At 54.5% G+C, this 13,484-nt stretch overlaps 1 protein-coding gene across 1 annotated transcript in view; it reads right to left on the bottom strand.

The window, feature by feature from the left end:
- LOC121272753 (synapsin-1-like) overlaps positions 1–13,484 on the bottom strand; it is a 178,428-nt gene that overhangs the window by 123,872 nt on the left and 41,072 nt on the right. The window contains exons 6-7 of the mRNA XM_041179533.1: positions 10,632–10,694; positions 7,076–7,218 (exon numbers count right to left, since the gene is read on the bottom strand). Coding sequence (XP_041035467.1) covers positions 7,076–7,218; positions 10,632–10,694 — 206 coding nt within the window. The remainder of the gene's footprint in view (positions 1–7,075; positions 7,219–10,631; positions 10,695–13,484) is intronic.

Here is a 13,484-nt window from a genome sequence, read left to right on the forward strand (position 1 = left end):
GGGAAGATACAGAGTTATCCTCCCTCTACACCGTCCCCATCAAACACTCCCAGGACATGTACAGCACGGGGTTAGATACAGAGTAAAGCTCCCTCTTAGCTGTCCACATCAAACACCCCAGGACAGGCACAGCACGGGGTTAGATACAGAGTAAAGCTCCCTCTACACCGTCCCCATCAAAAACTCCCAGGACAGGTACAGCACGGGGTTAGATACAGAGTAAATCTCCCTCTACACCGTCCCCATCAAACACTCCCAGGATAGGTATAGCGCAGGGTTAGTTAGAGAGTATAGCTCCTTCTACACTGTCCCCATCAAACACTCCCAGGACATTACCAGCACGGGGTTAGATACAGAGTAAATCTCCCTCTACACCGTCCCCATCAAACACTCCCAGGATAGGTATAGCGCAGGGTTAGTTAGAGAGTATAGCTCCTTCTACCCTGTCCCCATCAAACACTCCCAGGACATTACCAGCACGGGGTTAGATACAGAGTAAAGCTCCCTCTACACTGTCCCCATCAAAAACTCCCAGGACAGGTACAGCACGGGGTTAGATACAGAGTAAAGCTCCCTCTACACTGTCCCCATCAAACACTCCCAGGACAGGTACAGCACGGGGTTAGATACAGAGTAAAGCTCCCTCCACACTATCCCCATCAAAAACTCCCAGGACAGGTACAGCACGGGGTTAGATACAGAGTAAAGCTCTCTCTACGCTGTCCACATCAAACACTCCCAGGACAGGTACAGCACGGGGTTAGATACAGAGTAAAGCTGCCTCTACACTGTCCCCATCAAACACTCCCAGGACAGGTACAGCACGGGGTTGGTTACATAGTATAGCTCCCTCTACACTCTCCCCATCAAACACTCCAAGGACAGGTACAGCACAGGGTTAGATACAGAGCAAAGCTCCCTCTACACTGTCCACATCAAACACTCCTAGGAAGTGTACAGCATCAGGTTCGATATAGAGTAAACCTCGGTCTACACCGTCCCCGTCAAACACTCCCAGGAGTTGTTGGCTGTGAGAATCGGATGGTATGGTCTGCTTACTCCCACCATATTTTCCCCAGATGCACAGGACTGGCTTTGCACCTGATGTGAATTTTACATGTTACAATGCACAATATTTTTCGTTCACTTTGCCATCTATCCCTTGCTCTCACTCCCTCCCTATCTCTGTAACCTCCTCCATCTCCTAATTCCGTCCCTATCTCTGTAACCTCCTCCAGCCCCTAATACCGTCCCTATCTCTGTAACCTCCTCCAGCCCTAATACCTTCCCTATCTCTGTAACCTCCTCCAGCCTCTACACCCCTCCCTATATCTGTAACCTCCTCCAGCCCCTACATCCTCCCTATCTCTGTAAACTCCCCCAGCCCCTACAACCCCTCCCTATCTCTGTAACCTCCTCCAGCCTCTACACCCCTCCCTATCTCTGTAACCTCCTCCAGCCCCTACACCCCTCCCTATATCTGTAACCTCCTCCAGCCCCTACACCCCTCCCTATCTCTGTAACCTCCTCCAGCCCCTACAACCCTCCCTATCTCTGTAACCTCCTCCAGCCCCTACAACCCTCCCTATCTCTGTAACCTCCTCCAGCCCCTACAACCCTCCCTATCTCTGTAACCGCCTCCAGCCCCTACACCCCTCCCTATCTCTGTAACCTCCTCCAGCCCCTACAACCCTCCCTATCTCTGTAACCTCCTCCAGCCCCTACACCCCTCCCTATCTCTGTAACCTCCTCCAGCCCCTACACCCCTCCCTATCTCTGTAACCTCCTCCAGCCCCTGCAACCCTCCCTATCTCTGTAACCCCCTCCAGCCCCTACAACCCTCCCTATCTCTGTAACCTCCTCCAGCCCCTACACCCCTTCCTATCTCTGTAACCTCCTACAACCATCCGAGGTCTCTGATCTCCTCCAATTCCGGCCTCTCGAGCATCCCCCGATTCCCATCGCTCCACCATTGGCGGCCGTGCCTTCAGTTGCCTGGGGCGGGGGGGGTCCCTGAGCTCTGGAATTCCCTCCCTAAACCTCTCCGACCCCCCACTCTCTCTCTCTCCCCATCTTCTCTCAGTCTCTCTCTCTCTCTCTCTCTCTCTTCTTCTCTCTCTTTTTCTCTATGCCTCTCTCCATCTCACTCTGTCTCTCTTTTTCTCTCCATCTCTCTCTTTTTCTCTATGTCTCTCTCCATCTCACTCTGTCTCTCTTTTTCTCTCCACCTCTCTCTTTTTCTCTCTCCATCGCTCTTCTTTTCTGACTCTCTGCCTCTCTCTGCCTCTCTCTCTGCCTCTCTCTCTGCCTCTCTCTCTGCCTCTCTCTCTGCCTCTCTCTCTGCCTCTCTCTCTGCCTCTCTCTCTGCCTCTCTCTCTGCCTCTCTCTCTCCTTCTCTCTCTCCTTCTCTCTCTCCTTCTCTCTCTCCTTCTCTCTCTCCTTCTCTCTCTCCTTCTCTCTCTCCTTCTCTCTCCGCCTCTCTCTCCGCCTCTCTCTCTGCCTCTCTCTCTGCCTCTCTCTGCCTCTCTCTGCCTCTCTCTCCCTCTGTCTCTCATCTTCTCTCTGTTTCTCTCTCCTTCTCTCTCTCTCTCTCTCTCCCTCCTTCTCTCTCTCTCTCTCTCTCTCCCCCTCCTTCATTCTCTCTCTCTCCTTCCTCCTTTAATACGCTCCTTAAAAACCGATGGTTTATTGTGTTAAGAATGTTATACAAATGCAGGTTGTTTCTAATTAAGCAGCTGGGGAAGTTGGATACTGAAAGCTGCGGGTTGGTGAACATAACATTGTGGTTTTTTGGGCTATCCTTTTCATTCTGGGAAAGACGAATTCATCGCTGAGGCAGCTCCTTGTCACTGACTCCCTGATGAACTGTCATTCACTGGAAGGTTGTGGTTACAATTCTTTCAGTTTCCCTTGTGATGGGCCTATGTCTGCACTCAGCCTCACCCCACGCGCACTGGTTTCCCTCTCCCCTGCTATCCCAATTGTCACCCCCACTCTGGGGAAGGATGGGCGGGCTGCTGACCTTCGACCCCCGCCAGCGGCTGCCCATTGGAGTGTCACAATTCAGGATCGCAAAGGTGGTGGGAGAGAGAGAGTGAGATGGAGAGAGAGGGGGTGTGTGTGTGTGAGAGAGAGAGAGATGGAGAGAGAGGGAGTGTGTGAGAGAGAGAGAGATGGAGAGAGATGGAGAGAGAGGGAGTGTGTGAGAGAGAGAGAGATGGAGAGAGAGGGAGTGTGAGAGAGAGAGAGAGAGAGATGGAGAGAGAGAAGGAGTGTGAGAGAGAGAGAGAGATGGAGAGAGAGAGGGAGTGTGAGAGAGAGAGAGAGAGATGGAGAGAGATGGAGAGAGAGGGAGTGTGTGAGAGAGAGAGATGGAGAGAGAGGGAGTGTGAGAGAGAGAGAGAGATGGTGAGAGAGAGGGAGTGTGAGAGAGAGAGAGAGATGGAGAGAGATGGAGAGAGAGGGAGTGTGTGTGAGAGAGAGAGATGGAGAGAGAGAGGGAGTGTGAGAGAGAGAGAGAGATGGAGAGAGATGGAGAGAGAGGGAGTGTGTGTGAGAGAGAGAGAGAGAGATGGAGAGAGAGGGAGTGTGTGTGAGAGAGAGAAATGGAGAGAGAGGGAGTGGTGAGAGAGAGAGCGAGATGGAGAGAGAGGGCGTGTGTGAGAAAGAGAGAGATGAAGAGAGAGGTGGTGTGTGAGAGAGAGAGAGAGAGAGATGGAGATAGAGGGAGTATGTGAGAGAGAGATGGAGATAGACGGAGTGTGTGAGAGAGAGAGAGAGAGAGATGGAGAGAGGGGGAGTGTGTGAGAGAGAGAGAGAGAGAGATGGAGAGAGGGGGAGTGTGTGTGTGAGAGAGAGAGAGAGATGGAGAGAGAGGGAGTGTGTGTGTGAGAGAGAGAGAGAGAGATGGAGAGAGAGGGAGTGTGTGTGTGAGAGAGAGAGAGAGAGATGGAGAGAGAGGGAGTGGTGAGAGAGAGGGGAGTGGTGAGAGAGAGAGAGAGAGATGGAGAGAGAGGGTGTGTGAGAGAGAGAGAGGGATGGAGAGAGAGGGGGTGTGTGAGAGAGAGAGGGATGGAGAGAGAGGGAGTGGTGAGAGAAAGAGAGATGGAGAGAGAGGAAGTGTGTGTGTGAGAGAGATGGAGAGAGAGATGGAGTGTGTGAGAGAGAGAGAGATGGAGAGAGAAGGAGTGGTGAGAGAGAGAGAGAGAGATGGAGAGAGAGGGAGTGGTGAGAGAGAGAGATGGAGAGAGAGGGAGTGGTGAGAGAGAGAGAGATGGAGAGAGAGGGAGTGGTGAGAGAGAGAGAAATGGAGAGAGAGGGAGTGGTGAGAGAGAGAGAAATGGAGAGAGAGGGAGTGGTGAGAGAGAGAGAAATGGAGAGAGAGGGAGTGGTGAGAGAGAGAGAAATGGAGAGAGAGGGAGTGGTGAGAGAGAGAGAAATGGAGAGAGGGAGTGGTGAGAGAAAGAGAGATGGAGAGAGAGGGAGTGTGTGAGAGAGAAGGAGTGTTGAGAGAGAGTAAGAGAGATGGAGATTAGGAGAGAGAGAGACAGAAAGAGTGCAGTGTGGTATTTTTTGCCTGAAACCAAACAATGAGAGTACATATTCTTCTCTTTAATACATTCAACCCAGAGAAACACTTAAACAACAACAAAAATACCTGGAAAAACTCAGCAGGTCTGGCAGCATCTGCAGAGAGGAACACAGTTAACGTTTCGAGTCCGAATGACTCTTGTTTTTGTTTTGAATTTCCAGCATCCACAGTTTTTTGCTTTTATCAGAGAAACACTTCACCTCACATGAAACTAAAGCCCATCAAAATCTTGCATAAATAATCACTACTAACTATGGGGGCAGGAAGACCACAATCAGTGCAATCATGCGAAACCATCAATACAATGGCTTTCAGTTCAAGACTAGTTACGGGATCAGGAAGACAATGATAAACATCATTCGAGCCCATTAAAAACAATGAGATAACAATCACCTGGGGAAGCCCACCAAAATCAGACAAAGAACTAACCTTAATTTGGATTGAGATAAGAAATTTAAAAAAAAACAGGATAACTGGGCCAGGAGATCTGAAGTGAGCAGCTTTTGGGCAGGGACACAGAAAGATGAGCAGTTGGAAAGCTGACACAGGGCGGTGAGCAGTTGGGAGAGGTTGAAGCCGAGTTTAAGCAGGGAGCTGAGCCAAGCGCAGGGAGGAGATCTGGAGGTTTTGCAGGTCCACAGGCAACATCAGGGAGAGGGGCACGGGGTGGCAGGCTCAACCGAAGACAACAAGGCCTCAACCCCTAGCCCTCCACCAAGATCGACCACCCACAACCGCGTCCTCCACCCAACTGAAGAACCTTCGCCGATTCCACAGACCAGGACCACGTGGGGATGACAGGCCCCAGAGGACACAAAGAGCATACCCCAAAACTGCAACCCGCTTACCTGGCTGGATTTCGACCGGTGAATGAACCCTGGGTTGGGGAGCTTGATCCCTGACCTCTCCTAGTTCAGATTAGTTAGGTTTGGGGAGTGGAACAAGGGTAAGGGGATTAGTATTGTGATTTTCCCTCATTATGCCGTGTGTCTCCCTTTCTTACTTAAGTGTACTTTGTAGGTCTGTATAATCTCAGTGTAATCCGAATGTTATAAATTCATTTGTGACTTCAATAAACCCAGTTTTTTCTTACACTAAAACCAGTTGTCTGCTGCACTTTGTCACAACCCCCAAATAAATCCAAGGTCTAGAACCCAGGGAGTGGGAGCGATTCGGACTGCTCAGAGGTCAGAGGTGAAGCTGACACACACCACCGCCCATGACAGAGAGAAAGAGAGTGTGTGTGAGAGAGAAATGGAGAGAGAGGGAAAGTGCGAGAGAAATGGAGAGAGGGAGTGCATGAGAGTGAGACAAATGGAGAGAGAGGGAGTGTGAGAGAGAGAGACAGGGAGAGATGGAGAGAAGGAGAGGGAGTGTGTGTGTGAGAGACAGAGATGGAGAGAAGGATTGTATGTGAGAGAGAGATAGATGGGGAGAGGTGGAGAGAGAGAGGGAGTGTGTGTGAGAGAGACAGAGAGAGAGATGGAGAGAGAGAGAGAGCAAAAGAAAGAAAGGTATAGAGAGGGGAGGAAAGAGAGAGAGGGGGAGAGATGGAGAGAGGGAGTGTATGAGAGAGAGAGTGGAGAGAGAATGTGTAATAGAGAGATGGGGAGAGAGCGAGATAGAGAGATGGGGAGAGAGAGAAATGGAGAGAGATAGAGGGAGAAGGAGCAAGAGGGAGCTAGAGAGAGAGAAAGGGAAAGAAAGATATATAGGGAGAGAGGGTACAAGAGAAGAGATGGAGAGAGTGAGAGAGATGGGGAGAGGCAGAGAGAGATGGGGAGAGAGAGGGAGAGATGGGGAGAGGGAGAGACAGAGAGAGATGGGGAGAGAGAGAGAGATGGGGAGAGAGAGAGAGATGGGGAGAGAGATGGGGAGAGAGAGAGAGAGAGAGAGAGAGGCAGATAGAGCGACAGAGAGCGACAGAGAGAGAGGAAGACGGAGAGAGAGAAAGAGAAGCAGAGGGGCAGGAGAGGGACACAGGAACAGGAGGAGGCCATTCAGTCCCTCATGTCTGTTCTACTATTTGTTGAGATTGTGGCTGATCTGGATCTGAACTCCAGCCACCATGTTGGCTCCTTCTATGCCTGAGGCCAAATTAAAAACCCTGTCGCTGTCTGGTTGGTAATGATGAAATGCAGCAGCACCTTGGGCTTTCTGCAGGAGGGGACCCCACACACGCACACACACATACACACACACACACACACACACACACACCGCGTGCCCACTGAAGGCTAGAGCGTGCGTGGGAGCAAATGACAACTCGCTACCCCTCCCTGGGTCTGTGCACCACCCTCTCCGACCCTGGGAGAGTTCTCAAGTCGGGGATGCGCCCCCCCCACCCACCCCCCCAACCCAGCTCCCAACTCCGACAGCCTTCCGGCCCTGGCTGCCCCACGACCCCAGGGCATCTCTCTGACCCCGGGGCTGCCCCACGACCCCGGCAGTGCCCTCTGACCCCAGGGCCGCTCTCTGACTTACATGTAGGCCTTGTAATTGTTGCCAATTTTCTGGATGCGGAGGTCGTACTTGGCGTCGATGAAAGGCTCTGTGGTGGCGTAGGTCTTCGTCAGGGCCACCACACTGGCGATGTCCTGGAAATCGTAATGGTGGTCCACCTTGACCTGCAGACCGAGAGACAAGGCCGAAGGGGGTGGTGGGGCGAGGGGGTGAGAGGTGAAGGGCAGAGGGACGAGAAAGGAGAGAACAGAGCTGAATATCTTCCATAACAACAACTGCCAAGAGCACGTTCAATAGATCAGGACACACCGAGAGCTCATTCTCTGACAGGGCCACACTGTCGAGGGGTCAGTCAGTCACACAGTGACAGGGCCACACTATCGAGGGGTCAGTCAGTCACACAGTGACAGGGCCGCACTATCGAGGGGTCAGTCAGTCAGTGACACAGTGACAGGGCCGCACTATCGAGGGGTCAGTCAGTGACACAGTGACAGGGCCGCACTATCGAGTGGTCAGTCAGTGACACAGTGACAGGGCCGCACTATCGAGGGGTCAGTCAGTCAGTGACACAGTGACAGGGCCGCACTATCGAGGGGTCAGTCAGTAACAGAGACAGGGCCGCACTATCGAGTGGTCATTCAGTCAGACAGTGACAGGGCCGCACTATCGAGGGGTCAGTCAGTCACACAGTGACAGGGCCGCACTATCGAGGGGTCAGTCAGTAACAGTGACAGGGCCGCACTATCGAGTGGTCAGTCAGTCAGACAGTGACAGGGCCGCACTATCGAGTGGTCAGTCAGTCAGACAGTGACAGGGCCGCACTATCGAGGGGTCAGTCAGACAGTCAGTGACACAGTGACAGGACCGCACTATCGAGGGGTCAGTCAGTCAGTGACACAGTGACAGGGCCGCACTATCGAGGGGTCAGTCAGTGACACAGTGACAGGGCCGCACTATCGAGGGGTCAGTCAGTGACACAGTGACAGGGCCGCACTATCGAGGGGTCAGTCAGTGACACAGTGACAGGGCCGCACTATCGAGGGGTCAGTCAGACAGTGACACAGTGACAGGGCCGCACTATCGAGTGGTCAGTCAGTAACAGTGACAGGGCCGCACTATCGAGTGGTCAGTCAGTCAGACAGTGACAGGGCCGCACTATCGAGGGGTCAGTCAGTCAGACAGTGACAGGGCCGCACTATCGAGGGGTCAGTCAGTGACACAGCGACAGGGCCGCACTATCGAGTGGTCAGTCAGTCAGACAGTGACAGGGCCGCACTATCGAGGGGTCAGTCAGTCACACGGTGACAGGGCCGCACTATCGAGGGGTCAGTCAGTCAGACAGTGACAGGGCCGCACTGTCGAGCGGTCAGTCAGTCAGTGACACAGTGACAGGGCCGCACTATCGAGGGGTCAGTCAGTCAGACAGTGACAGGGCCGCACTGTCAAGCGGTCAGTCAGTCAGTGACACAGTGACAGGGCCGCACTATCGAGGGGTCAGTCAGTGACACAGTGACAGGGCCGCACTATCGAGGGGTCAGTCAGTGACACAGTGACAGGGCCGCACTATCGAGTGGTCAGTCAGTGACACAGTGACAGGGCCGCACTGTCGAGCGGTCAGTCAGTCAGTGACACAGTGACAGGGCCGCACTATCGAGTGGTCAGTCAGTCAGACAGTGACAGGGCCGCACTATCGAGGGGTCAGTCAGTGACACAGTGACAGGGCCGCACTATCGAGGGGTCAGTCAGTGACACAGTGACAGGGCTGCACTATCGAGGGGTCAGTCAGTCAGTGACACAGTGACAGGGCCGCACTATCGAGTGGTCAGTTAGTGACACAGTGACAGGGCCGCACTATCGAGGGGTCAGTCAGTCACACAGTGACAGGGCCGCACTATCGAGGGGTCAGTCAGTCAGTGACACAGTGACAGGGCCGCACTATCGAGGGGTCAATCAGTGACACAGTGACAGGGCAGCGCTATCGAGTGGTCAGTAGGTGACACAGTGACAGGGCCGCAGTATCGAGGGGTCAGTCAGTCAGACAGTGACAGGGCCGCACTGTCGAGCGGTCAGTCAGTCAGTGACACAGTGACAGGGCCGCACTATCGAGGGGTCAGTCAGTGACACAGTGACAGGGCCGCACTATCGAGGGGTCAGTCAGTCAGACAGTGACAGGGCCGCACTATCGAGGGGTCAGTCAGTCAGTGACACAGTGACAGGGCCGCACTATCGAGGGGTCAGTCAGTGACACAGTGACAGGGCCGCACTATCGAGTGGTCAGTCAGTGACACAGTGACAGGGCCGCAATGTCGAGGGGTCAGTCAGTGACACAGTGACAGGACCGCACTATCGAGGGGTCAGTCAGTGACACAGTGACAGGGCCGCACTATCGAGGGGTCAGTCAGTCAGTCACACAGTGACAGGGCCGCACTATCGAGTGGTCAGTCAGTGACACAGTGACAGGGCCGCACTATCGAGGGGTCAGTCAGTGACACAGTGACAGGGCAGCGCTATCGAGTGGTCAGTAGGTGACACAGTGACAGGGCCGCAGTATCGAGGGGTCAGTCAGTCAGACAGTGACAGGGCCGCACTGTCGAGTGGTCAGTCAGTCAGTGACACAGTGACAGGGCCGCACTATCGAGGGGTCAGTCAGTGACACAGTGACAGGGCCGCACTATCGAGGGGTCAGTCAGTGACACAGTGACAGGGCCTCACTATCGAGGGGTCAGTCAGTGACACAGTGACAGGGCCGCACTATCGAGGGGTCAGTCAGTGACACAGTGACAGGGCCGCACTATCGAGGGGTCAGTCAGTGACACAGTGACAGGGCCGCACTATCGAGGGGTCAGTCAGTGACACAGTGACAGGACCGCATTATCAAGGGGTCAGTCAGTGACACAGTGACAGGGCCGCACTATCGAGGGGTCAGTCAGTGACACAGTGACAGGGCCGCACTATCGAGGGGTCAGTCAGTCAGTGACACAGTGACAGGGCCGCACTATCGAGGGGTCAGTCAGTGACACAGTGACAGGGCCTCAATGTCGAGGGGTCAGTCAGTCAGTGACACAGTGACAGGGCCGCACTATCGAGGGGTCAGTCAGTCAGTGACACAGTGACAGGGCCGCAATATCGAGGGGTCAGTCAGTGACACAGTGACAGGGTCGCACTATCGAGGGGTCAGTCAGTCAGTGACACAGTGACAGGGCCGCACTATCGAGGGGTCAGTCAGTCAGTGACACAGTGACAGGGCCGCACTATCGAGGGGTCAGTCAGTCACACAGTGACAGTGCTGGACTATCGAGGGGTCGGTCAGTCAGACAGAAACATTCCCATAGTTTTTGTGGTTCTAGAATTGTTTTTTTGACCAAAGTCATATACGTGGTGACATCATTCCATGGTACCTTGGTTAGACGACAGGCATCATTGTAAATCCCTATGTAAACAGTTCCCGGGCGATGAACCGTCATGGGGCAGTTGCCGCCTCTGCCCACCAGAGGCATAGCGGTGAAAGTTTCTGACAAACTGGCATCATTCAGTCCGTACCCCAGGGAACCCGTTGGTCGGTCACAAAATTCCTTACCTTGCCCATTCCTGAGTAGGCATGTCCCATTTTCACCACCACCGGGAATTTTGAAGTTGTCAGCTGCAAAAGGAAGAAGCCATTAGCGGTGATTTGGGAGCACAATCTGTGGCCGGTCCGAAACACAATCCCACCTCTATTAACGCCAGAGGGTTAGAGACACCAGCCCCATAATCCAGGCCCGACACTCGCCTGCCTCCCAGTGCTGAGGGAGCGCCGCACTGTCGGAGGGTCAGTGCTGAGGGAGCGCCGCACTGTCGGAGGGTCAGTGCTGAGGGAGAACCGCACTGTCGGAGGGTCAGTGCTGAGGGAGCACCGCACTTTCGGAGGGTCAGTGCTGAGGGAGAGCCGCACTGTCGGAGGGTCAGTGCTGAGGGAGAGCCGCACTGTCGGAGGGTCAGTGCTGAGGGAGAGCCGCACTGTCGGAGGGTCAGTGCTGAGGGAGCGCCGCACTGTCGGAGGGTCAGTGCTGAGGGAGCACCGCACTTTCGGAGGGTCAGTGCTGAGGGAGAGCCGCACTGTCGGAGGGTCAGCGCCGAGGGAGCGCCGCACTGTCGGAGGGTCAGTGCTGAGGGAGAGCCGCACTGTCGGAGGGTCAGTGCTGAGGGAGAGCCGCACTGTCTGAGGGTCATTGCTGAGGGAGCACCACACTGTCGGAGGGTCAGTGCTGAGGGAGCACCACACTGTCGGAAGGTCAGCGCTGAGGGAGCTCCGCACTGTCAGTGGAGCCATTCTTCGGGGTGAAACATTAAATATTAACGCCCCCCGCTCTGCTATCACAGTTTGACTGATAGATCCCACAGCCGCTGTCAGAACAAGAGTTTGGGTGCTGGGGAGATCGCCCTGGATTGATATTTATCCTAGAGCCAATGTTACCAAGCTGATCACGTTCACATTGCTGCTTTTGGAATCTTGCTGTGGACAAAATGGCCACATATCCAATAATAAATATTTCTTTGGCAATGAAGTACTTTGTGATGTCATAACGTAGCGAAAAGTGCTGACAAACTTTAAAAGCTTCCTAATTATTTGGGGCATCTAGATGTCGCTGGCCGGGCCCAGCATGTATTGCCCATCCCTAACTGCCCCCTTGAGAAGGTGGTGGGTGAGCTGCCTTCTTGAGCTGCTACAGTCCCCGTGTGGTGTAGGTACACCCACAGCGCTGTTAGGGAGGGAGTTCCAGGATTTTGTCCCGTGTGGTGTAGGTACACGCACCGTGCTGTTAGGGAGGGAGTTCCAGGATTTTGTCCCGTGTGGTGTAGGTACACCCACCGCGCTGTTAGGGAGGGAGTTCCAGGATTGTGACCCAGCGACAGTGAAGGAACGGCCGATATGTTTCCAAGTCAGGATGGTGAGTGGCTCGGAGGGGAACTTGCAGGTGGTGGTGTTCCCCATGTGTCTGCTGCCCTTGTCATTCTGGGTGGTAGAGGTGGTGGGTTTGGGTGGCGCTGTCGAAGGAGCCTTGGCGAGTTGCTGCAGTGCATCTTGTACATGGTACACACACTGCTGCCCCTGTGCGTCGGTGGTGGAGGAAGCAAGTGTCAATCTTAATACAAGGTTATGGGGAGAGAGTGGGGCAGTGGGATTAGTTTGGGATTGATACAGGGCTATGGGGAGAGAGCCGGGCAGTGGGATTAGTTTGGGGATTGATACAGGGCTATGGGGAGAGAGCGGGGCAGTGGGATTAGTTTGGGGATTGATACAGGGCTATGAGGAGAGAGCGGGGCAGTGGGATTAGTTTGGGGATTGATACAGGGCTGTGGGGAGAGAGCGGGGCAGTGGGATTAGTTTGGGGATTGATCCAGGGCTATGGGGAGAGAGTGGGGCAGTGGGATTGGTTTGGGGATTCATACAGGGATATGAGAAGAGAGCGGGGCAGTGGGATTAGTTTGGGATTGATACAGGGCTATGGGGAGAGAGCGGGGCAGTGGGATTAGTTTGGGATTGATACAGGGCTATTGGGAGAGAGCGGGGCAGTGGGTTTAGTTTGAGATTGATACAGGGCTATGGGGAGAGAGCGGGGCAGTGGGATTAGTTTGGGATTGATACAGGGCTATGGGGAGAGAGCGGGGCAGTGGGATTAGTTGGTCCGTGCTCCCTTGAAGCGGAGGTGGGGCAGATTGTACCTGAGGGGCTGAATCCCCCCCACCCCGCTTCCGCTGTTAAATCCTACTGACAGGCGACAGGGAATGAAATCGGAGCATGGTACAACACCCCCCACCCCCCGCCGCCCTCTCACTCCGGGGAGGGGAGTCATTTATTCCCTTCGGCTCCCTCGACCCCCACCCCCACAGCTCCGTGCGCTCTAGCGTGACCCAAAACCCTGCCGACAACCTGTCTGACAGTGGCCCCGGCCAGGACAGGGTCAGAGGGTGGTCAGCTCTGATGCACACACCCTGTCCCTGATTTGACCCCCACCCCCTCTTGCCTGAGTCAGCACCCTCCCCCCCCGACACTTGACGTCTACAGTGCGATGTGCATTCTCCCTCAACTCCCGCCTGGCGTGTTGCCCTTGCGTTGACTTCCTCACTGCCCCCACTCTCTGGGTTTCAACAGAAGCCTGACGCACTTCCCCTAATGCACAAGTCTCTCTACTTCCTCTCTCTCTCTCTCTTGTTTCCCCCCACCCACCCCACCCCACCCCAGAGCAGACAGCCTGGAGAATTCACCCCTCGACCAGCAAGGCACGTGTGTAAGTGTCGATACATTTCTTGCCTCTCTTCTCTACCGGGGCACAAGGGCATTGGCCGGGGCAATGCCAGCACTTTTACCCCCCACCCACCCCTCCCTCATTGCCCCAGGGGTTGAGTGTCTGGCCAGGGCATTTTGGAAGGGACAGTGAAGGCTCGACCT

The sequence above is a fragment of the Carcharodon carcharias genome, chromosome 35, assembly GCF_017639515.1.
Source record: "Carcharodon carcharias isolate sCarCar2 chromosome 35, sCarCar2.pri, whole genome shotgun sequence".
NCBI classification, from domain to species: Eukaryota; Metazoa; Chordata; class Chondrichthyes; order Lamniformes; family Lamnidae; genus Carcharodon; species Carcharodon carcharias.